The sequence below is a fragment of the Epinephelus lanceolatus genome, chromosome 5 (genome assembly GCF_041903045.1).
Source record: "Epinephelus lanceolatus isolate andai-2023 chromosome 5, ASM4190304v1, whole genome shotgun sequence".
In the NCBI taxonomy this organism is placed as follows: Eukaryota; Metazoa; Chordata; class Actinopteri; order Perciformes; family Serranidae; genus Epinephelus; species Epinephelus lanceolatus.
This window is the reverse complement of record NC_135738.1, coordinates 15467710-15493997: the sequence shown is the minus strand read 5'-3', so window position 1 is coordinate 15493997 and position 26288 is coordinate 15467710. Positions and strand designations below refer to the sequence as shown.

General features: G+C 40.7%; 2 protein-coding genes across 2 annotated transcripts; one reads left to right on the top strand and one right to left on the bottom strand.

The window, feature by feature from the left end:
* Nucleotides 1–250: 250 nt before the first annotated feature.
* On the top strand, nt 251–11534 carry irak4 (interleukin-1 receptor-associated kinase 4). The gene is made up of 11 exons (XM_033635476.2): nt 251–831; nt 928–1073; nt 2485–2643; nt 3621–3781; nt 3858–3922; nt 4352–4466; nt 6216–6325; nt 7241–7427; nt 7939–8001; nt 8278–8442; nt 10192–11534. Exons 1-11 carry the CDS (start codon nt 671–673, stop codon nt 10252–10254), a joined length of 1395 nt encoding a protein of 464 aa, XP_033491367.2. The 5' UTR covers nt 251–670; the 3' UTR covers nt 10255–11534.
* twf1a (twinfilin actin-binding protein 1a) lies at nt 10536–23693 on the bottom strand. The gene is made up of 9 exons (XM_033635477.2): nt 23566–23693; nt 21961–22041; nt 21614–21792; nt 20236–20331; nt 19701–19805; nt 17678–17803; nt 15978–16128; nt 14060–14181; nt 10536–11770 (listed from the first exon to the last, which is right to left on the bottom strand). The coding sequence occupies exons 1-9, from the start codon at nt 23588–23590 to the stop codon at nt 11603–11605; spliced, it is 1053 nt and encodes a 350-aa protein (XP_033491368.1). The 5' UTR covers nt 23591–23693; the 3' UTR covers nt 10536–11602.
* Nucleotides 23694–26288: the final 2595 nt, after the last annotated feature.

Sequence of the window (26288 nt, the reverse complement as noted above, 5' to 3'; positions counted from 1 at the left end):
AGAGAGTGCCAAAATGATCACAGCACCCTGACACCCCCTCAGTCCCCAGAGAGTTAATGATGCACACCTGGGTGCACCTGCAAGCCTGTTCTCATGTGTGTTAACTGGATGCTAGGGAGGAGTGTTGCCTTGCCTCTGAAGGACCCTACTTGGAAGGATCCTTGACTTTGAGAAGCACCAGACATTTCGCAGTTAAGTCACCCCTGCATGAATTCCACCTATTGTCCACTAGATGGCACTGTCACACTACAGCCATTTAGACAGGGGTATGGTGTCTGTCTCTCTTTCTGTGTCTCTTCTGTGAGTTTCCAGCAAAAAACAAAAGCTAAAGACATTGACAGAGTGGACAAATGGGCTCTTACCGACATGAGGAGGGCACACACGGTACAAACGGTACCGTTTATACTGTCACCGCTTCTACTTCCGCGTTAAAGGTGGAGACTTGAAGTGGGGCAGGCCTGCTGTGTTACGTTTGGGGAAGTTGCTTAATATCGGAAAGACACATTTTACTCCACTGTGAGCTAAATACCACTTTGCTAACGTCCTGCTTTCATGGGTGCACCCAACGGCGGAGATAAACACCGGTAACGGCGCTGTAGGTCGATACGCCATGACAGTATAACGGCCAGAAAAAACACAAACTCAGCTTGTGTCAGTTTTTCGTCTTATCATGAATAATTCAGTAACTTCCGCTACTTACATTCGCCACCTCAGTTATAGCTCACTTCGCAAGTTGTCCGACTTTCTGGACCCTCAAGACAGGTGGAAGGATGTTATAGTGTCCATACGGAAGCCGAATGGGGAGCTGAGGTACTCCCAGCATCATGTCAGGTAGGTGAGACTGTAGCTTGTGTATTTACTGTGTCAGTTCAGGTTGGGAATACTTGCATCTATATTTGATGCGTTTATCTATGTTGTGTTTCTCAGGAGGTTTGAAGGCGTTGTTGCACAGGGTAAAAGTCCCACAGTGGAGCTGCTGGCTGACTGGGGGACCTCCAACAGCACAGTGGGAGAACTGGTGGACATTTTGAGGAGTCACAAGTTATTGGCTGCTGCTAGCGTCCTGCTGCCTGGTATGTTTTTTTTTGTTTTTTTTTTAGAAACATCATTATAATAACAACGGGCTAGTCACTATCACCCTACATAATGCTGAGACCTCAACTTTTGTTTGGTGTGCATTTATAACTTCTCCTAGTTATTTGGGATAAGACTGGATAAATATTAAAAACTAAACATTGCCAACAATAATTAAGTCCCAGTGTCCTCAAACAAGTGTTTTGACATGGATTAGTGTATATTGTGCTCTTACTACCACTAGATGGCACAAACAAGTGTCCATGAATGAGGACAACAGGTCTAGGTTAAAGGGATAGTGCACACAAAAATGAAAATTCACCCATTATCTACCCACACAAATGCCGAGGGAGGCTCAGGTGAAGTTTTAGAGTCCTCACAACACTTGCGGAGATCCAAGGGAGTGTGGGTAGCAACACAACTCCACCTAATGTAGGCTGACAGCACCCCATATTCAAACATCCAAAAACACATAATTGAAACCACAAAATATCTACATACTGCTCGTCTGTGGTGATCCAAGTGTCCTGAAGCCCAGACATACGTTTGAATCTGGGGCGCCGTAAGCCTGCATTAGGTGGAGTTGTGTTGCTAACCCCTCTCCCCTGGGATCTCCGCAAGTGTCGTGAGGACTCTAAAACTTCACCTGAGCCTCCCTCGGCATATGGGTGAGTAGATAATGGCTGAATTTTCATTTTTGGGTGCACTATCCCTTTAAGTACAATGAAGTATATGGTCAAGTAAACCCGAAATGTGATGTCCTCATATGAGGACACAGGGTCTCAGGATGGATATACACTCAGTGGCCACACCAACACCAGCATCATCCTCATCAAAACAGTTTTCCATTGTCTCATTTTTATTTATTTAGTTAAGTTTATTTGATTTATAAGAGGACAGTGTGCGGTGACATTTATCATGTACAAGAAATTAAAACATGGTTGCACCAGATTTAGGGAAACGCTAATTTCCATTTGTAGTCCTACACATAACAAGTAGACGCAATAAGTAAAACTAAAATTCAAGGTGCAACACAGACAGTAAATCCATGTGCGTAACATAATAGAAGCAGTATGCACACACTGCACAGTACAAAATACTTTTAATGTTTGACTCACATTGTTTTTTTGTTGTAATCCAATGGATTACATTACCTACCAGTTACAAAAATACCATGTAATATTTACATACATTTCAAGTAACCTGACCCGACAATGAATATTGGCTATAAAGCTCAAGATCGATTGCCTTAAAGATCGAGCAATCCTTGGGAGATGGGATGCAAAACTGCAATAGCAAGGAGCGGTTAGTAATCACAGCCATTTTAAAGCATTAAGACCATGTTTTTGAGTAATGCACCACATCAACAAAATAACTTATCTTGACGTCTTTTCTTTTGTCCGCTCATAGTTGAAGAAGCTGTCACACCAGTGCGACGGCCGGCCTCACCACCAGCAGCAAAACCAAACAGCTCCCTTCCAACTAGACTGGTGGGAGAGACAGAGACGCAGCCACCAGCCGACAGCCCTGATCTGCAACCACAGATTCTGCTGGAGAGCAGTGAACCAGGTGTCTGCACCTTTCTTTTCAAATTGAGTTGAAGCACATTTTAAGATGATGTTAATGAGTTATGTTAACACAGTCACCTGTCGAGACAGGTATGAATATGTCTGTTTTATACATACAGTCCTCCATGGTGATCTGTATGTGAGAGGAGGTTGTAAAGCATGCAGCTATAAACAAACTGCCATTGTCAGTTGTAACTTCAACTTTAGTTTTGATAAACGTGTGAGCATGTTTTGACTTTGATTGAAATATTATATTCCCCCTTGTGTGGGGAAGAAACATTTGCATTGATAAAAGAAAGCTCTTCAAGACTACAAAGCAAATAAAATGAGACAATTTTAAAAAATACAAAGATATATAGAGTAATATCAACAATAATATAAGATAGAATTGAACAAAACAAAACAACAATATAAGATAACATAAAAATAACTAAATAAATAAGTGGAAAACAGATAAGACATGTTGGAAACAAAACAATACGCAAACAATGATAGCTAAACTTCTTAAGTTGCGGTGGGTGCAGCTTTCAGATATTTTACTGGAGTAAAAGCAGCATTATCACAATATAACTTTACTCCATTACAAATAAAAGTTGTGCATTCAAAATTTAAACGTAAAAGTACTCAAGTATTATGAGCAAAATGTACTGTAGGGTTCTAAAGTAAAAGTACTGATGCAAAAAGTGTCCCATGCAGTGTACTTTACACATTGTTGGATAGTTTAATCTGTAACCATGCATTATATTTTATAAACTACAAATATGTTTTGTGGTTAAAAAAACAAACAACAAAAAAAAAACTATAACTACAGCTGTCAAATAAATTTAAAGAAGTAAAAAGTACAATATAACCCTCTGAGAGGAAGTGAAGTAGAGAAGTAAAATAAAATGGAAATGCTGTCATTGTCATTTTACAAATTGACCAGCAGGTGGCAGCAACAGGGCCTTAACCACAACCCATTACTGTGTCCCTCATAAGGTTTCTCCAGTTTCCTGTACAATGAGCTGATGAAGATTACAGGCAACTTTGATGACCGTCCCATATCAGACGGCGGCTGCAGAATCGGCGAGGGAGGCTTCGGAACAGTGTACAGAGGCCTCCTTAATGACAAACCTGTCGCTGTGAAAAAGCTCAATGCAGTAAGTCCAACTATTTTCATGCCAGTCTCATGTCTGCAGATCTTGTAAATCACAACACAGATTTTATCTCATTTAGATGGAAGACGTCTCCCTGGACGAGCTGCGAGTTCAGTTCAACCAAGAGATCCAGACTCTGCAAGTGTACGTGCCGTCTTCTGTCTATTTCCTTATTAATAGGGTTGGTTTTGAGTGACTCACAGGCATCTCATAACCAATACGTTTTATTAGAGCAGACAAGCTTATTCTGTAGAGGAGTCTTAATCAGAGTAATGGAACTGGAGAGAGCAAAGGCATTAAAGGTTCAGTATGCAACTCTGGAGGAAGATTGTTGATTCATTTCCAGGTCGTCAAATATCCATGCTTTGGGTCGGCAGTAAGACCAAACCGCTAAACCAAAGTGTAACAATTTGACTATTAAATGAATATTTACGTGCGAGTGGTGGGGTTTTGTAAGAACTAAGTAAGCAAATGACGGTATATCCCAAAATGTCAAACTATTTCTTTAAATCCAACTTAAATTCATATATTTGCAAACAGAGTTCTGGTTTGATGAGACCGTTTGTTCCACAGGTTAAAGCACGAGAACCTGGTTGACATGGTTGGATTTTCCTCCGATGGACAGCACCCGTGTTTGGTGTATGACCTCATGGCCAATGGTTCTTTGCTGGACCGGCTAGCTTGCTTGGTAAGCATCATCAATATGGAGGCCAAAAAAACGACTAAAATGTCCACTAATTAACCCTGATAAGGCACACCTGTGAAGTGGAAACCATTTCAGGTGACTACCTCTTGAAGCTCATGGAGAGAATGCCAAGAGTGTGCAAAGCAGTAATCAGAGCAAAGGGTGGCTATTTTGAAGAAACTAGAATATAAAACATGTTTTCAGTTATTTCACCTTTTTTTGTTAAGTACATAACTCCACATGTGTTCATTCATAGTTTTGATGCCTTCAGTGAGAATCTACAATGTAAATAGTCATGAAAATAAAGAAAACTCTTTGAATGAGAAGGTGTGTCCAAACTTTTGGCCTGTACTGTGTATATATATATATATATATATATATATATATATATATATAAACGTAAGAATAAATAAATGCAAAAATAAACTATAAAATTAATAAATGGAAAAATGGATGTAAATGAATAAATAAATAAAATAATTAATTGATAAGTAAATAGATATAGAAATAGATAAATAAATGCACACATAAATAAAAGAACATTGATAAAGAGGACATAAATATTTAAAATTTATTTCTTCATTGTTGCATAACTACAGTAATTTATTTCTATATTTATTAATATGTTTATTTATTTATTTATACATTTATTTTCATATTTATTTATTCCTGTATTTATTTATACATTTATTTTAATATTTATTTATTTGTTCCTGTATTTATTTATTTATACATTTATTTTCATATTTATTTATTTATTTGTTCCTGTATTTATTTATACATGTATTTATTCATTGATACTTGAGTTATTTTTTGTTCTCCATACATCTACACATCATCAGATAGAGACTACGGGTGGAAATCACCAGAGACCCCATGATAAGATGTTATCACAATACTGAAGTCAAGATACAATATTATTGCAATTTTAAACGTGTTGGAATATGCTGAGTGTTGCGATAAAATATATTGCAATTTATTACCTTTTTTGAAAAGGCTTTTTACTGCAGCAGAATGTATCTACTGCGTAAGCAAATGATAATATTATTCTAGATGGCTACCAAAGTTTAATTTGTATTTGTAATCTAAATAATTTATATAATAACAAAATCAATACTTGGCATCCCTGTGACGATATGATATTGCCATACAAAAAAATATCACAATACTATGATTGTTTTTTTTCTTGCACCCTTGGTAGAGACTAGCGTGTTTTGCCACTGATAGCTAGCTAATGTTTGCTAAGATGCAATGACACAAAATGTTTTTGAAATGTAAAAGTGATGTGTGAGACAATCCTGTGACAGTAAAAGCTCCAAAGCATGTGTTGAGGAAATAAGCATTAAATTTGGATTCACAGTAGCAGGCAGTGATGCTGAGCCGAAAGCACAGTGTGTTGAATGTAGTGAAATCCTGTCAAATGAGGCGCTAAAACCACTGAAGCTCCAGAGACACTTAGAGACAAAGCACCCGGGATGTGCTGGCAAGCCAAAAGAACATTTCCTAAAGAAAAGGGACAGGCTTCAGGCACAACAGAAAGTTATCACAACATTAACAGCTGACAGTGGCATAACACATGTTTACAGCCCAGTTTATTCTTCCTCATTTTTGTTGTGTCATGTTTTTTTTTTATCATTTATATGGGAATTTGGAACAGTCAAGTTACAAGAGGGTTGAGAACCCCTGATCTACACTGCAAACTCTTTGTGCTTTTACACAGATAATTTGATTGTAAGCTTTTTGTCCTTTCAGGAGGGAAGCCCTCCCCTGTCCTGGCGACGGAGATGCTTGATAGCTGAAGGGACAGCAAGAGGCTTGGAGTATCTGCACAGCAACCATCATGTCCACAGAGATGTTAAAAGGTACATACAGTGAGGTCTTTCCTCATTATCAGTGTCCTTCAAATAATCTTTTCTTAAATGTGGACAAATGGGACTAGTATTACCTAATAAGTAATTGTTGCAGAGGGCATCTGTGATCTTAATCCCGTGCGACTTTGCCATGTCAGTAATTTGTCAAGTAAAAACTCCACAGCCACTGCAAATCCATCCATCCATTTTCTAACCGCTTATCCTCTTGAGGGTTGCGGGGGGAGGCTGGAGCCTGTCCCAGCTGACATTGGGCGAGAGGTGGGGTACACCCTGGACAGGTCGCCAGACTATTGCAGGGCTGACATATAGAGACAGACAACCATTAACACCTACAGACAATTTAGAGTCACCAATTGACCTGCATGTCTTTGGACTGTGGGAGGAAGCCGGAGTACCCGGAGAAAACCCACGCTGACACGGGGAGAACATGCAAACTCCACACAGATGGGCTCCCACACCCGGGATTGAACCAGTAACCCTCTTGCTGTGAGGCGACAGTGCAGGTGATGAGATGGATAACATGTGAAAGTGTGTGGCAGAATCGATTCTGTTTGTTTAACCCACATTTAAAAGGAAAAAGGAGGTTAACACAAGGCATAACCACCAGCAGAGCTGTGTGGTGTGTGGCGTGTGTGTGTGTGGTGTAGAGTGGAGTTTCAAATGACTGTACGCCTCATATTCAGGGGGTAATGTCAGTAAATATGGGTGAAACACAGACTTCGCTTATCCCGTGCAAATGTGCCACATGAAACACAGACGTGGGCGGAGGTCATTTCTAAATCACATGAGGGCCCAGGTATTAGTACTCCCATATGAATAGGGCTTTAGACACCATTTACTCTCATTCACTTGACATATTCTTGATGTTTCACAGCTCACTGTGCCCATAATCTTTTCTTTTCTTAGTGCAAACATCCTATTGGATGCAGAATTTGTGGCAAAGATCTCAGACTTTGGGCTGACGAGAGCATCGGCCAAGCGCACGTCAACAACCATGATGACGGAGAGAGTTGTGGGTACCCGTGCGTACATGGCACCTGAGGCGCTCAGAGGAGAGATCACACCAAAATCGGACGTCTTTAGCTTTGGAGTGGTAGGTTTCCCATACACACATACACACGCAAAGAAACATGCACACACAGATGAGGATATTATGTCAGGAAAGGAGAAACTTACCACTTAGCAGTTTGCTCGAGTGCAAGGTTCTCCCAAAGTACTGACACACACATAATTGCAGGGCATAAACATTATAGGATACATTTCTTCTGATGTGTGAAAATGGAGCTCTGTGTTATGTATCATCTGTCATTATTTCCTACTAGTAAATTCTGAATCAGTCAAGGACCACAGCTGGACTGTATCAGTGGCCGCAAACGTCAAACACATTATCCGTTGTATGACATTAGTTGACTGATTTATGGGATCAGCAGTGTATAAAACCGCCTGACCTTCCATATAGTGCAGTATATACAGCGTATGCGTCTTAGTGGGACAGCTGTGGAAACACTACAGTGTCTGTGAAGCTAGCTGGCACACAGTGGAGTAATAAAGGTTTTCTGTCGTCCGGAGCCATGTGATTAACCCCATCTCTCTGCCATCTACAGGTGTTGTTGGAAATATTGTCTGGACTCCAGCCAGCCGATGAAAACCGTGAGCCTCAGTTCTTGGTGAGCAGCACAAAAGAGGCTTTCACTGTGTGTCTGTCAAGCTACAGTTTACGATTACAGCTTAATAAAGCCTTTGCATTTAATTAGTAAGGGCACGTTATCTGTTAGTGGTCATTAAAGAGTTATCTGTGCTGGTTATATGGTGCAACTTCAACTGCCATTCAAAATCCATATTTTGTGTGTCCAGTAAAAATGGACACTAGAAATCATGGCTTTTAAAGTTCATCGCCGCCTTCAGTCACCTGCAGTGTGTTTCTCCCTTCCTCACTTTCCCAGATGGAGATGAGGTACGATATAGATGATGAAGATGAAGAGCTGACTCTTGAGGACTTCCTGGACAAAAAGATGAGCAACTGGGAGCTGAGCCAGGTGGAGAGCATCTACTCTTTGGCCTCTAACTGCCTCCACGACAGGAAAAACAGACGGCCAGTCATTAAACAGGTACGGCGGCAGATGTTCGTGTGAATAGTTTGAGCTACTGTGTTGGGGTCTGCACGACTTTCTGTTTGTCACCTTGAGCAAAATAGCTGTGTTATCACCCCTGAGAGCATTTATAAGTTTGGTGAAGGAAGTCCTAGCAAAGCCCAACAACCATGCAAAACCATGAATGTGTTATTAATTGGTTTCTCAACAATCTTTAGTGTTATATCGTAGGCTAATGGACCTGCTTGAGTTCCTTGGAGATGTTTCACCTTTCATCCTGCATTGAACTGCACACACTGGGTCTTTTTGAGGTTTTAGCAAAGGGTAGCCACAGGTTTTAAGTGCTTCCCTGTTGTGTTTCTGTTCCTTCCCCTTCCCCTCTTGTCCTCCTGGGTGTGTTTTCAGCCCGATGGTTCAGGGTTTTAACCCCCAGCTTGTGCTCCAGAGGGTGGTGAGAGTCGAACAGCAGGTATCGGTCTGTGTGTGTGTGTGTGTAGGTTTTCTGTCAATGTTGAGGCTTCTGTCCTCTTCATAGTGTACTGCACAGTCTAAGAAGGGTAGACTGTCTCCTCTGACATCCTCCTGTTCCTCAGAACTGAAGAAGCCTCTTGGATGAGAGGTGAAACGTCTTCAAGGAACTCAAGCAAGTCCAGCTGCCTGCTATATAGCACTTCAGACTAACAAGACCTGGATGACTGAGGATTTTCACCATCCTGTTTCTCAATACTTTTGACTTCCCCTGCCTGTCAGTGTCTCTCAGCCCCACGACTATAGAGTTATATTGAAGGGTTTTGGCAAATGTTACTCTGAGTTACTCAGAGTGCATTTGTTACCAGCCACGACAATGGTGCAACAGCTGGTATTGTTTTTACCTCAATCTGTGTGTGTGTTATCATGGTGAAATGTGATCCTGGTGACACCAGTTGTATCAGGAACTTCCACAGAAGCTGTTTTGAAACTTTGTAGGTCAGTAGCTGAGATAAAAATGAAGGTTGAGTTCAAAGATGGGTGTGGTCCAACAGTAGAGGGTGAGAAAGTAGGGAAAGGACCACTAGCCCCCCCTACTTTATGCCCCAGCCTCACAAAACTGTACAAGTGTGTAGTTGAGTTCAAAATGGAGGCCAAGTTCGAAGACAGGTGTGGTCTGAGCAAATGGGCCGGAAATACGGGGGTAGGAAGTTGGGAAGGGGGCGTTGCCTCTCCACTTTATGCCCCTGGACCACATTTATTTTCACTTACAGATCGCTATATTGTGGCTGGAGTGATTGCATCGCAAGATTGTCAGTCATCCAGGTCATGCACTTATGCACTTAAAATGAAATACAGTGCCTGTGTTAATTGTTATTTAGGAAAATGTACCCCAGTGCAGAAATATGGCTCATTTAAGTGTTTTTAGTGATTTGTGGAAAACAATAAAGGTTTATGACACAGAGGAATGCCTTGGCTACACAGAAACTTATTTAAAATGGGATCAACTCATTGTTGGTTTTAGGCTTTTCATTGGGTTTGTTGACAAAAAGTAGAATATCATCAGCAACTGTATCTCTGAAGAAATATATAAACCTGAGGCTGCACAGCAAAAATATAATATGCTTTCAAGGATGTTATTTTTTTCTATTTATCCTGAATTAAATGTAAATAGATTGTTAACTAGGCCTCACTGACTGTGGCTGAGGTCTGGACAAAAAGAATTGTTAAACTTTGATGTGAATCCGACAGTGAAGACTTTGGGAGATTGAGTTATTAATATTAATATGTCTTTAACAGGTGCTGCTGGAGCTTAAAGGAGTTGTCAGAAGTATTTCACTGGATTTTGAGGCACAGGAGTGACGTTACAAGAGAAGATACAAGATTTCTGAGCCTCCTCCAGGCACGGTGCACACACACTGACATTTATTCTCTTCTCTCTAAAGAAATTAATGTAATATATCGACTGTCTGACAAAAAAAGCATATTTTTCTGCGTATTTTAAATTATTTACTGTATTTTTTAAATTCTGAAAATACTATCGCTTAGTTTTTAGTTTTTCTACAGCATTTTTGTGAGGTGTTGAAAGCAGTTATTTGTCATGTCTTGATTGTGAAAGAATAAAACGACTGAAACAGAAAATGTGTGATTTAAATATTTTATTTTCTTCTTTTAAAAGAAAGATTTGTAAGAAAACAAATAAGACCAAACATGATTTTTTTTCTATTAGAATGACACTGAATACAAAGGAAATGATTTTTCCCTTCAAATATGAGGTGAGCTTAGTAGTTTGCCTAATATTAATCAGCAGACCAGTGGATGTGGCAACATTTTTTTTTTTTAATCAAGGTATTTCTAGTGTTCCCTTTCCTATCCGGTTGCTTGAGGTCCCCGCTTGTGTGGGAACCAGCAAAGTTTGAGTAGCTTCCTCTTAGTGAAATCTGAGATGTATTGATGGAATATTTCTGGAAGCCCGTTCTTTCCACTGTGATCTTCACCTACACAGACAATCACCATAACAGACCAATCATAGAGCATCACACAGCTACAATATGTACATTTACAGCACTTGCATAGAAAAATAAGTTTCTCAGCAGATGATTTTTCATGTAAACCACAGTTATATCAAAAAAGAAGTCAATTTTCCAATATAAAATGCACTGTTAAAATGAATCAATAGACACAAAGTGGGATAATTATATTGTTTCTGCTTTGGAGCACCTCATTGTGCAAACGGTAGGAGACAAATGTTCAACACATTAGACACGGAAACATTAATTGACACAGACTTAAGGAATGCAAGTTAAGAATTTGAGCATGTGAACTCAAAATGTTTTTTTTTTATCATATTGGCGCAAGTTCACATTAGTCACACTGACATTTTGAAAGTCTCAGAGCTGGCAACAATGTAAAAACCTCAAGCTTGACTTTGGGCTTCTTTGAATCGTTGTAAATTAATTGTTGTGACTGTACTAACATACATAAATATGCTTCCATTTGGCAAGCTACAAATGGAAATTCTGAAGTGTGTCATTGCTCAGTTGTCCTTGGCGTGCATAGTTGGGTCTCTGGGGAACTTTGTGGGCATTTGAAGGTGTTGTCTTATTCTTTTAAACAAGCGTGTCAAATATAACCCCCCCCCCCCCATCGCAGGAATGTTCCACTGTGGAACGTGTTCAGGTGGAGGTGGTGGTCAGGTGCTGAGGTCTGTTTAATCCTCCTCCTCTCCCTCTGCGGGTGGTCGGGTGATACGGCGGACACCCCTCTTCCCAGCAGGGCCTTTGGGTTTGGCGAAGGCCTGCTTGTGTGCATGCTGCTTGGGATGCACCTCCTCGTACAGGAAATCAGGGGTCAGTTCCTCCCCATTATCGATCTCCAACTGGGAAACAGGCAGAAAACAAAACATATGAGCAGATGAACTCTGCAGAATCAACTTAAAGGAACAGTGTGTAGGATTTAGTGGCATCTAGCAGTAGCAGTGAGGACTGCAGATTTCAATCAGCTGACACTTCTCCTATGTGCCACGCATGAACTCCCTGTTAAGATGTGTTCATTGTTCATGAGGTTTTCACTGGGAGCTGATTTGTCTGCAGAGGTCTCTTTCTCTCCAAAACAAACACACCCGTTGATTTAAACCAGTAAAAACACTGACTAAAGCAGTTTTACCTTACAAATCAGTGTTTCTCTGACACTGTTTGGCTTGTCACAGGCAGGCCACTAGCCCAGCGCCTGCTAATGTGTACTCACCTTTTTTTCTCTAATAATTTAAGATCCAGACATTCAGGAGGTTTTTACCAGGTGCCGAATTTTATGCAGACGTCTCTTTCTCGCCGAAACAAACACAGAGTGATTTAAACCAGTAAAAATGCAGAAAAGAGCAGTTTCACATTATGAAAATCAGCACTTTTCTGGCCCTGCTCGTCGCAGAGGGGCTGCTAACTACAGTGGCCGACGCAAATAGCCCTGTCTAGAGCCAGTGTCTGGATTGTCTGTTCTGGGCTACTGTAGAAACACAGCAGTGCAACATGGCAGACTCTGTGGACGAGGAGCTGCTCCCCATGTAAATATAAATGTCTCATTCTAAGGTGACAAAAACACAATCATTCTTCTTTTCAGGTGATTATACACTTAAGAAAACATACTTATATTATATCCTATTTCTGCCTATATCCCCCTAAATCCTACACACTGGACCTAAAAGATGGAAAGCTTTTTGTTATTTCTGTCTTGAGTCTGTGCTTTTCTCACTAATGTGAAGTGAGCAGGGCTAATTTGGAAAAAAGTGAGGTGGGCTTTAACTAATGATTATTTTTTTGATTAAGTGAATAATCATTTAAGGTGCAGACACACCAAACCGACATCAAAGAACTAGCGGCGACGAAAGCCAACTGTTGCGTCGTCTACATCGCCTCACGTCGCTCTGCGTCAGTTGCATTTGAACACACTAAACGGACTGCATCTGACGGCCAAGTAGCACATATGTTCTGTGCCTGCGTGAGAGAGAGCTGAGTGAGAGAGTGGTACATCCTGTCAGCCGAGGGGTTTCCTATCTGTGCAGCCGAGCACTGCAGCACCTCCATGGACTATTACATCCAGACGGACCCGGTGTAAGACCTGAACAGCCAATCAGAGTGATCTCTCTCACCGACAAGCTCCACCGCCAATTCAACATGCTCAATCGGCCGAAAAGCCGCCGACGCTGAAGTGCCGACGGTGCAGGACACACCACAAAAACTAGGCCGACAGACACTCACCGACGGCCCGACTTTGGTCAACGGCCGACCGTCGGCTTGGTGTGTCAGGGCCTTTAGGCTATAAAAATTCAAACACTTCAAAACTAGATCAAAAAGTTCAGTCTAAAGTCATATATGACAAAGTAAGGTATTTCAGAAGCTGCAACCAGTGATTGTTTTGTATTTTTGCTGGAATAAAGGCAATCGATTATCATAGTAGTTGCCAAAATATTTTTCTGTCCATCGATGCTCTTCCTGGTTGGTTAATTTGAGTGACAATTTGCAAGACACCCCTGAGCCTATGCCCGGTGGGCCGGTTCAGTAACCCATCCATGGCGCTTCAGGCTTAGATATACTTTCTGCATTAGACACAGCACACAGCCGCGGTCACGTGGACACATGAGCAGTTCCATTCATGGTACAATTGGGGGTCCCCGTCTGCCAGCAGCAGTAAACAGGAGGGCTGAAAGTGAAACTAGGAGACACTACAGGGTTCAGAATAAATGTCTGTCACATATCCAATATAAAACTAACTTCACCACGGTGCAGTAGCTGCCACTGGCGGGACTGCAGTGTTTTGTAATGGACTGGACTAGACAAGCATGCATGCACATAAAAGGGCTGCACATCCCGGACCATCACAGGCCCTAGCAGACGTGGGTGGGTGTTGGCAGTTACGTTACGCAGACCAAAGCAGACAGTTGTGCATACATGCAACCTATGAACTGGCCCTTAATCCTGGAAAGCACAGCTAAGTAAGGAAGTGTTTAAGTCATAATAAGTAATACCTAGTGATTTTCACTTGCCTATTCATTCATGAATATTCAATATTTTGGAGAAATACTTAAGATTTAAGAGCAAGTTTTCTGGAGCTAACAGTCTGTGACAAGAATTATGCTATTGACACTCTTTTATCATGATAGAAATTTTCTCACCTTTTTCTCAATCTCAATCTGGAAATTTTTTTCCACCATGTTGATGAAGGTGTTTTTGCAGCTGGAATACATCATCCTGTCTCGGATGCTACAAGCGTACCCGGGCATAGAATAAATGAAGACTGCAAAGGAAAAAAAAAGGACAATGAGACGGGAGGACACAAAGCACCACTCAGAGCAATAATAGGGGGCGTGTTCATAATATTTTATATATATATATATATATATATATATATATATATATATATATATATATATATATATACACAGTACAGGCCAAAAGTTTGGACACACCTTCTCATTCAATGCGTTTTCTTTATTTTCATGACTATTTACATTGTAGATTCTCACTGAAGGCATCAAAACTATGAATGAACACATGTGGAGTTATGTACTTAACAAAAAAAGGTGAAATAACTGAAAACATGTTTTATATTCTAGTTTCTTCAAAATAGCCACCCTTTGCTCTGATTACTGCTTTGCACACTCTTGGCATTCTCTCCATGAGCTTCAAGAGGTAGTCACCTGAAATGGTTTCCACTTCACAGGTGTGCCTTATCAGGGTTAATTAGTGGAATTTCTTGCTTTATCAATGGGGTTGGGACCATCAGTTGTGTTGTGCAGAAGTCAGGTTAATACACAACCGACAGCCCTATTGGACAACTGTTAAAATTCATATTATGGCAAGAACCAATCAGCTAACTAAAGAAAAACGAGTGGCCATCATTACTTTAAGAAATGAAGGTCAGTCAGTCCGGAAAATTGCAAAAACTTTAAATGTGTCCCCAAGTGGAGTCGCAAAAACCATCAAGCGCTACAACCAAACTGGCACACATGAGGACCGACCCAGGAAAGGAAGACCAAGAGTCACCTCTGCTTCTGAGGATAAGTTCATCCGAGTCACCAGCCTCAGAAATCGCAAGTTAACAGCAGCTCAGATCAGAGACCAGATGAATGCCACACAGAGTTCTAGCAGCAGACCCATCTCTAGAACAACTGTTAAGAGGAGACTGCGCCAATCAGGCCTTCATGGTCAAATAGCTGCTAGGAAACCACTGCTAAGGAGAGGCAACAAGCAGAAGAGATTTGTTTGGGCCAAGAAACACAAGGAATGGACATTAGACCAGTGGAAATCTGTGCTTTGGTCTGATGAGTCCAAATTTGAGATCTTTGGTTCCAACCGCCGTGTCTTTGTGAGACGCAGAAAAGGTGAACGGATGGATTCCACATGCCTGCTTCCCACTGTGAAGCATGGAGGAGGAGGTGTGATGGTGTGGGGGTGTTTTGCTGGTGACACTGTTGGGGATTTATTCAAAATTGAAGGCACACTGAACCAGCATGGCTACCACAGCATCCTGCAGCGACATGCCATCCCATCCGGTTTGCGTTTAGTTGGACGATCATTTATTTTTCAACAGGACAATGACCCCAAACACACCTCCAGGCTGTGTAAGGGCTATTTGACCAAGAAGGAGAGTGATGGAGTGCTGCGGCAGATGACCTGGCCTCCACAGTCACCGGACCTGAACCCAATCGAGATGGTTTGGGGTGAGCTGGACCGCAGAGTGAAGGCAAAGGGGCCAACAAGTGCTAAACACCTCTGGGAACTCCTTCAAGACTGTTGGAAAACCATTTCAGGTGACTACCTCTTGAAGCTCATGGAGAGAATGCCAAGAGTGTGCAAAGCAGTAATCAGAGCAAAGGGTGGCTATTTTGAAGAAACTAGAATATAAAACATGTTTTCAGTTATTTCACCTTTTTTTGTTAAGTACATAACTCCACATGTGTTCATTCATAGTTTTGATGCCTTCAGTGAGAATCTACAATGTAAATAGTCATGAAAATAAAGAAAACGCATTGAATGAGAAGGTGTGTCCAAACTTTTGGCCTGTACTGTATATATATATAGTCTATTCACCTGTGGACTCTAAGTAGTCGCCTTCGTGGGAATGTTTGTAGAGGAAGAAGTGGTAGCGTGGAGATTCTTTAGGGATTCTCATTGGCAGGTCTTTCACCTCTGTTGGCTCAGTGCTGCACAACCGGATCACCTCCTGTTCAGAGTCTACTTCCTGTTGACAAAGGAAATTTGAAAAAGTTAGTCATAAAACTGTTGGCATGCTTTCAACCGAGGTGTTCCTACTTTGAAATCCAGAACAATAAGGAAAATCTGTGACAGTGAATGAAACGCTATCTCCACTCCCTCTCAGGTGTGTCCAAGTGATACATTTACTCAACATCGACTATCTTTACATGCACACTAATATTCTACTATTATTCCGAATTTGATATGAGTCATGTAAACAGCATATTCTATTTGGATCTTCCAAATCAGGCCATATTCTGAATGTAGCATTTTCTGATTTAAAATGGGGGATACGTCGATATTATTTGGGTTTTAGAAGCTTTCTCTGGACATGTGTACAGCAGATTTGCAATATGCTTCTCAGTAGGGGTTTTTACCACAATTTGCGACGCACAGCCTCGTGCTTGTTTATGGTCAGCTCTGCGTGTTGCCACTGACGCACTGTACACAAACCAACTAGCCAACAGTTTGCAAAGCTTGAGTAGAAATGCATACCCAAAAGAAAAGCCTGCATTACTGGCATTACTGGTCAAAAGGAGAAACACACCTACTCTCTAAACAGGGCAATGAAAGAGGGAGTGTGTGTTCCCACGGTCGAACAATTCCACCATTGCTGGAAAACTAACTACTACTCTTGTTTTTATGCAAAGCAAAAAGGCACAAGTGGCTCCAGCCATTCCGTTTTGCCATATTTTCATGTGACAAATGACATGTTAGGGCATGTTCAAAAAACAGAATAATTTGTGCATGTAAATGTAGTCTAATGCTGGTGTTCTGCTCAGCAGCCAGGAGCAAACCTACACTGGATATTTACAACAAAACCTACTGCTGTCTTGAAAAGCTTTTAGGATAGCAGACAAAAAAGGGAACTGAGACAAAGCAGCAACAGAGTCACAATTATTCCTTTGTACTTTGCCCTGATCTGATCTTGTGACATGAGCCCTTTGTATTTCAACGAGGGGAACAAAGGCTTTTTGGGCAAAAATGAGTGACTCATTGTGTCGGCCTGTAAACAGCTCCTGACCAAAAACATCTCTATCTCCATGAATGACAAAGAACTGATTAGCTTATTCAAATTATTGATCCAGCAAAGGTCACCTATTGACGCATGGTTTGCTCTTAGAATACTGTTTCACTAATATGAAGGGGGTCCTCACATGAAACTAGGTCGTCTATGCAGTGGAGTGACGCAAATACTTAAATTGGTGCTACATGACAAGAGAAGATAAGAGAAAAAGGACTGTGGCATTCAATTTTGCTCAAGAGGTAGAAAATCTCCAACTATGCACTGCACTGCACCACACCAACAAATGCTCCTGCTTTTGGGTGACGTAATGCAAGCTCGTCCGTTTGACACAATAGCAACCGGCTGGCGAAAAACATTCTCGTATTACAGATAAATGGCAAGCTAAAACACATTTCTGAAAACATCTGAGGCAAGAATACCAATGCCACAGTTAATTCACACATACTACCCACATTAGTTTAAAGCAAAGCTGGGTGAAAATTAGCGAAGCATCCCTTTAAGGACTCACCAGTTGTACATAGTTGATTCTTTTGTCCCTAAAATGTTGAAGTGCTGCAACAGCGTCTTTGTGAATAGGGAAAGCCACTCCCTGCAGGGTCTGCAACTTGGTGTCCACACTGATGTCCGTCTGCACCTGAACACACCACAAACCAGAGACATTCACACACACAAAAACTTAGAGAGGGACTTTAGCTTTCTATTATCACGTCATTAACACACGGAGGACACTAATTAGGCTGATGAATGCATTATTTTGCAAACACTTCATGGGTGGTTTTCTTTGAGTACATTAAAAGAGGCAGAAACACACTCTAACACCAAAATTAATAACTGAATCTACCAAGAGCACCTGTGGTATATAGTCAGTATGTGGTTTCTAACATGCTCTTGACTCAGAATGTCTCTACACACACACACATCCATTTGCCACATGACCACATTATGTCATCATTATTGTGACATTATGTCATCATGCAGACTACCAAAAGTTATGTGCAGAATCCTACTCTTCAAATCAGCTCGGGTCTTTGAACTCAATCATATGAGGGGACAAATCAGTGTTCTTTCGCAAGCTTCCCACTGATGATAACAACTTGTGGAAGTAACATTGAATAAATATCCTTCATTTCAGTCATCAGAAAGTAAAAAGGTTTACAGGAGCAACAAGCAGCTGGAACGCTGGAGCCTGATGATTACGTGAGGTGCTTGTATCGGTGGTGACAAGGCGCCTCCACGAAATCACACAGAAAACTGGAAATGCTGGGGGGGGATTACACTGATGGATTGCATCTATTTTTAGAGCCCTGTTCTCACAAAATGAAATGCCGTGCAAACATGATTGAGCCTCTGATGTAGCTACCTCGCATACCAAAAAGGATTGCGGGTCTTTTATCCATCTGCTTAGTAAAAGTCAAGCAGTCTCCAAGGCACAGCAATGATAAATATTTCAAAGCCTCTTTTTCATCTAGGCGGTGCAGATTAATGGTATATTATCTTCCTTCAACAGCTGGTCAAGTGGGACAAGCACAAACCTCACTTCCCATTTGCTTTGCTGCTTTTAATTGACCGTGCTTTAGAGAGGGAGTACATGGCTGAAAGCACTTCCATATATGGTAAGGAAGATGCTTCTTGTTTGTGCAGCAGGCTGGGAGAGCAGCAATTAGAAATAGGTAGACTCTCTTAAAAAGGGGAACAGTTCATTTAGGTTCATTTACAGAAATGGTCCCACAAAGTCTTCAGAGTGAAACTTCAGATGCACTTTTTACTTTCTGTCCGGTGGAGTCCATCTGGCACTCCCCTGAAGCCCTTGACATCAGCAGAGTAAACACTGCTGGCGTCATTAGCAGTGTGCAGTGGCTATCACATTACAGTATTTCTTTATCGTTTCACTGCAAAGAACAAAAGGCAAAGCACAACGACACAGCTCACCTGTGCTCCGTGCAGAATCACTGCCAAGTACTCAGAGTACTCTTTGCTCAGGCTGAACCATGTTTATGACTGTAAACAGGAATTTTTATGGAGCTATGACTGTGTGCTGTACAAGCCTAATAGATTCATCTCTGCCAACATCCTGCTGTTCTAATGCATCAGCATCTTTGCGCTGTGTTGATACTGCCGGGCAAGCATATGCACACTTGCACTGCTGCTGACCTTGTGCTGTTTGGAAGGATGCATCGCTGGCTTTCATTGATACTCCGCGCTGTTTCTGGTGGGATTTACATCTTACACACACAGGAGATGTGATCAGGAGGGATACTCCTGTGAGCTGAGGTAAGCTATTTTTTCACCCACTGCAGCCTTGAGTGTAAGAATGACACAGTGTCATCTCTTTTCAGAAATGAAACAAAGAACACGCCTAATCCATAGCCACTTCAGAACAGGCCCAAGCCATACAACTTGTCAACAGGCAGCGGTGTCTGTGTACACACGGTGAAGTGCATTATTTCCCTTGAGATGATCTCAAATGGAAACAACGACCAAGAAATAAGGCATGTATCTTTGCTTGTGTGTGTGTGTGTGTGTGTCTGTACCTCATTCAGTTTAATCTGTTGCAGTTCCTGCTCTGCAGCAGTGAGGGGCTGGGGAGCGGCCTGCGAGGTCAGATATTTCTTGTATCCACTGAGAGTCATTTCATCCTGGAGGGCAAAAACCGGCACAGTCCCACGTCATACAGCAATATGGACTGACTCGTGAATATATCATTACTCATATCAGCTACCATAAACATTAGGGCTGGGGGGAGAAAAACGATACGGCATAGTATCGCGATATTTTTGTGTAACAATATCGCATCGTCACACAGTGCCAAGTATCGTTTTTTTTATCATATAAACTCTGAATATCAGAAAAACAAATTAAACTTTAGGTTGCCTGCTAGAATAATATAATCAATTGCTTTTTCAGTCCAATAGATATATTTTCAACATATGGCAACATATTTAAAATCGCAATAATATTGTATCGTGACTGAAGTATCGTGATAGTATCGTATCGTGAAAGCGTTGTGACTGACGCTTGAGGACATAAACAAGCTTTTCACATCACTTCAAGTGTTGCAAGACCAACCTTTGTGGTACAGAAAATCTCATCCTTGATGTGCCCGCCTCCGAACTCTTTCTTCAGTGTGGCTCTGGTAGCAGCATATAACATTTTATGTCGCACCTGTTGAGGATATAAAGAAAAGATGATTAAGAAACCTGGTAAGTGTCATTATTTTTTCCCATTATGTTACAGTGAGATTGAATCTGGCAGCTTCTGAGCTTTTAATTAGTGTTGGATGATTTACTAAATTATTGCAAACCCTTGGAGTTTTCTAGTGAACAAAATTTCAGTTCATATTTAGTGTCACTCACCAAAACCCATATCTATGTGTATCTATGAGGTCTAACTAAATGTGTTGCGTGCATTTCCTGCCTCATAAGACATTTGCAAAGCTGAGTTTTTCTACATTTTGAGACCTGCATTGTTTACATCCTGTTAACATGCTAGCAGTCTTCTTCTTCCCTGTTTTTGCTGATGCATCGCTTGTTTTCTTAGCGTTAACACCACCTGAAAATTAAATAAAGAGCAAACAAAAAGGGGATCCACTCATAAAAACATTGCTCCATAGCACTACTAGTGGTGGAAAAACCCCACAGGGTACCTCTGAATGCCCTCAAATGTATGTTCAACTTTAGGCTATATAAATAAAGGTGACTTCCTGTGTCTCATTTACCTTGACAAATAAAAACACACTAGGCCAATTCAGTCAAGGCAGCAGCAAGCCCTGGTTGTGAAAGCATTTTGCAACTTCCAGACAAGCCTCAACCTGAAGCACCGTGCTCTGAGCAGAGGTTCAGGAATGTAAAACTCAGTTATGGCCATCAGAAAGTGAATTCGAGCTCAATTCCACCATGCAGTTAGAGAGCTACAAATATCCTGCAGGGCACTCTATTTTGGCACTGGTCTCTCCTCGCAACATTCCTCTTTCCGCTGCTACAGAAACAACATTTGTGTGCCTATTTGTCACGGCTATTTTGAATTGCAGAGACTCTATCTCACAAGTGGATCATCAAGTTTTAATGGAACGAAATGACAATGACTTGGTTGACATTGTGTGAGTCAAGAGCATGACAAATGCAAAGCACACATTTGCATGACAAGGAAACAACACAGCAAGATAAACCTATGTCACCTAAAAGTGCTAAGAAGGTGAATTTTTAGCCAGAGATGAGGGGTTTCGTGGGAGCACCATGTTATCTACCTGTGTTTACATTTCAGGAGGTCTTGTAGGAAATAATGAATGCACTGCTGCCCACATTTATCCAGTTTTTCAACAAGCATAGAAAGAATTGCTGCCTTGATGTGGTAACCCCACCCATCTGATACTCAAAGCAGAGGAGGACAAATGCTGGTAAGAATGGCGAGCTATTCATTACAGCCTGTTTGGGCTTAGTTTTCTTACAGAAGAGCGGTCCGGTGTCCAGGCCAGGAAGACCCACTCATACCCCTGGTTGTTACAGGAGTCCAGCCGGTACACGATATAGCAGGGCATGTCATCCTCGAGGAGGGGCAGCACTAAGGAATCATACTCCTGGTCCCACGACTTTGATGCTTTCCTGGTGGTGCCTACAGTCAGCTGCTCTGGAAAACAGATGTGTGCGACAAACATTTCAACAGTGCATGGATGTGTGAGTCATGTTGACATTCTAATGTCAGCCTTGGTGAGAAGTTTGAGTAGAAGTATGAGTTAAGCGTTTTCTTGGCAAAAGAAGCCATAAACAAACTCGTGGACTCTGGGACAGAGCTTACCATCATCGATGACGATCTTTAAGACTCGATATTCGTCTCCACCCCTGGCACTTGCAAAGACTTCCTTCACATCATTACCCGCTGAGGAAAGACAGAGAAGGCGTCAGTCTCCTACTGTTTTAAATGGACACTTGCTTGACAACAGGACACTCATGCTAACATGGCCATTTAAAGGCTTTGTGAATCTTACTAGCCTGTGGAAACAACCAGATGTTAGACATGACACAAAGAACAAATAAGTATCTTCTTATTTGGCGTTATCAACATATACACCATATATTTGCCCTCTAAACAGACTTTAAGTCATGCAGAGCATTTTAGAAACTCTTTGGTCCAACACAAGAATACTAAAGTCACAGTAAAATACTATATACGTTAATAACTTGCTCTGATATCCAGAAAGTTCCTGGGTTTCACTCAGGAGCATTTCACATGTGACTGAAGGCTGACCACCTTTGACCCCAAACCCAGGCACAATAAAACATGTCTCTAATTCCCTTTCAAACCAGCGTACTGACTATTTTAGCAACAATGATTGTGCAATTTTTCTTTCTAACAACCCTGCAAAAGCTGGGGAACAAGTCCAACTACAAATACATGTAGGATTGGTATTTGTTTGTTTGTTTTTGGATAAATAGTGCAGGGAGGTACAGTTTCGTATAACACAGACAGGGCTGTAAATGGTTAGATACCATAGTACATTATATTCCACTGGGTTTTGCCTTTTCAAGCACTGGGATTCACTTTGATTTTCCTCTACATGTATTGTCTAGTCAGCTCTGGACGTGTATGTGTGTATGGAGGCAGATTTACCTAGACTGGGCTCTGCATACATTTCCAAATAAGACTATAGTTTTGAAGGATATTAAAACTTAAGTGTGCCACAGATCAACTTGACTAATTTTGACAAAGGAAAAAACACAAAACTCAACTAATCAAACACTGAAATTTTAGATAGTTTACATAAAAACTGAGGCTGAGCGTTGGCATGGTGTTAGCAGAGACATTTACAAACGCTTGATCTCGCTGTCTATTATTAACTCACATAATTTGCACGTTGTCTCACCCCAGAACAGACTGTAAACATTTCTGCGGTGTTGCTGCCATATATAAGAGCACGTCACGCCTTACGAGCTCAGTTTGTATAATAACACACTGTAGGTAATGCCAGTGCTATTCATGTATTTATGGGAACACCGGCCGGTCTACCAGGCCAGCAGTTTCTGTTTAAATGAAGGCGTCGCCCATCCATTTAGACGGCTAAACTACCGCTGCAGGATTTAAGCTTTAAGCTGGGAAGCTAAGGCATACATGGCTTTAACACTACTGTGAAAACAATATGGAGTAGCCATGATTTCGGTGGCCCATAAACCGGCTAAATACTCAGGGATTATATCTCACAGTCCTAAAAGTGCCGAAACAGGGCACCGCTGATCGCACACATCACGGTAGCTCTAAGCTAGCTAGGAGTGGCTAGCTAACTTGACGCTAGCTTCCCGTTGCAATGAATTGTTGCAGGTAGTTAAAGCTCGCTCGGGAATCACACACTCGCACAGCAACAGATTTAAAAACAGAGAAACTGAAAGCAGAGAAAAACGCATGTACCTTGAATGCCCGTTTGATGTGACATTGTGTCTTTCGTCGGATAAAGGGCTGATGTAGCTGTTCAGGCGAAACCAGGGCAGAGAAGCAGGAAATGGACTACATCGGCAGGCCCCGCCCCAACTGTGTCGTCATCAACATCAAAATCACATGACATAGTCAAAGTATTTATTTTAAGTTATTCTTTCTATATGTTTTTTTATTATTATTATCATAATAATTTCCCTATACGTTTATTTATTAATTTATTTATTTATTCATACGAACTAATAAAACTGTTGATAGTTGTATAAAAATGTAGTGCATACAAATAATACAAAAAAATACCAGTGAGGAAGTTCTTTTTTTTTACTCACAAGTAAAAATAGTAATACCACAGTGTAGACAAAAAAAGCAAATAAATTATCACAAGTAAAAGAGCTCATTAAGTAGCAGCATTGCCCATGTAAGGGTTGTTGTTATGATGTATTATTTATTGGTTTTCCTGTGCAAACTTGCAAACAGCATTATAATACTGCAGCCCCTTGTAAAGGAGGGGCCAATTATAAATAATTCATACACTTTTTGGTGCATGAATGCATCATATTTTATGAGCTCATTGCCTGTTTTCTATATAAAATCAGAATCTGCAAAGTAAGTTTTATATTTGCTTTTGAAATGAAGTGGAGTGGAAGTATACATAGAAATACTCAAGTTTATGTACCTCAGCATTGTAGGTTACTGAAAAACAACACTCAGTAAATATATTTACATTCCACCACTGAAATTTTCTACAACTTACTACAACTACTACTACCCATGCTGCACCAACAAGTAGGCAAAGCAGGAAAGCGCCCTGCAGCCCAGAAGCCAGGAACACAAACAGCCCCTGTTTCACTGTGTTTCAACTGGTTGTACATATTTGAATCAAGGTAAAATTAGTTTATGAATTTGTACACTAATTTGCTTTACTTAAGTAACAATTACAGGGTGTGTTGTGCTGTATTACCTAATCTTGTGGCCCTGTCTTTTAAAGGAGCCTGGATCAAAAACTTTTTTAATACTTTATTTTAGCTTGTGCTCACATGGGGCAAATTAATCAAAAAGCTGTGTTAAATCAAATAATCTCAAACTAACTGACAGACAGAAAAGGCCAGGCTCTGCAGCAGCAGCCTGATCCATCATAGGAGTGGTGGTTTGTTTCCTGTCACAATTAAGTTTCCATCAGGCAAAGGCTACAGAGAACTGTAGCCTTTGCCTGATGGAAACTTGACTGTGTAAGGTAACAGGGGGAATAAATAGGGCCCCACAGACTTTTTTGCTAGGGACCCACTGCTACTAGTTATGATAATATGTGCTGCAGAGATGCTCAGAAAATGAGGTCAGCAGTAAAGGCAGTTTTTCTTTAATGATGGGACATTTATGATTAGGTTACAATAGCCTAATGAAACACTATTGTGAACATTTGTGGGTTTTAAATTTATTTATTTGTTTTTGAAACTCTCTATAAACAAAAGGCGATCTGTTTTTAATGTCATTTAGGCTATTAAAATACATTATTTCTAGGATGTCACTGGTATTTGCACACTATAGCCCACAACGGTGTACTAAAATTATTACACTGTTTTTTTTATAAATTCAACCACAGGTTTCCGGTTGGACCACGATTAAAGCAAGTCGGTGATTTTCATTTTTCCGCGTTGATTTAGGTCTCTGATCTGTAATAACGGGAGATTTCCGCCTCTCGTGGCAGCAGATCTTATTTGGCGTGAAATCCTGAAACATCTGGAAGCCACCGGGCTTCCTGTCTCTGCTCTCTGCCCCTCCTACTCCTTCTTTAAATAAATAAATAAATAAATAAATAAATAAATAAATAGATTTTTACAGCAGCAAAATCATCCTGTCACCAGAGGGAATCTCAGCTCTGTGTCACGGTAGACGCAGACACAGACACACCGGAAACAATGTGAACCCGTCTTCAAAATAAGAGCACGTATCAAGTCACTAACAAAAAAACAAGTATAAATTCAGTGCTACAGCTTAAACTGGCATTTAACGTTCAAACGACCTTTTAATGTAATAATTATACGTTGAAAAACCTACATTTAGCCGATATTATGCGTTTTGATCGAGTCTTGTCAGACAGATGTCATATTACTTCTCATGGAAAATTGATATTTTCTTAGAAGGAAGTATCTAAAAAACAATAGCTATTTTAAGAAAGAATAACGTTGCAATGGCTAAAATCTATTAAGTATTGTATGTATATATGTATTTAAATATGTAAAGTAATAACTTTATTGGAAAAATAAGTCATCTTTAAATGTCCTTATGTCAATTTTAGAAGATGACAGTACAAAACAACAAATAAACAAATACTTAAGGTTTGCGGATCAGTAATTTAGTAATTGGGTATTGATTATTATTATTATTAATATTATTATTCTTATTATAAAAAAATTAAAATTATTAAAATAATAATAATAATAATGTATTATATTATTATTATCATAGGTCAGCGAGCTGTATTAACGTATTAACGGGACGTGTTTTAACAGAATATTAACACAGTCAGCATCTATTTCTACTTTTTATATGCATGTCCTTAGTCACTACGCTTTTATTTTGAAATAGGTTACCGGAAGTTGTGTGTTTATACTGGCTCGGGCTTGATACTGGTGAATCAATGTGTTGGCTTCATTGCGTTGCACAGATGCTATGCGTGCTGTGTGGACCCAGCTATCTCC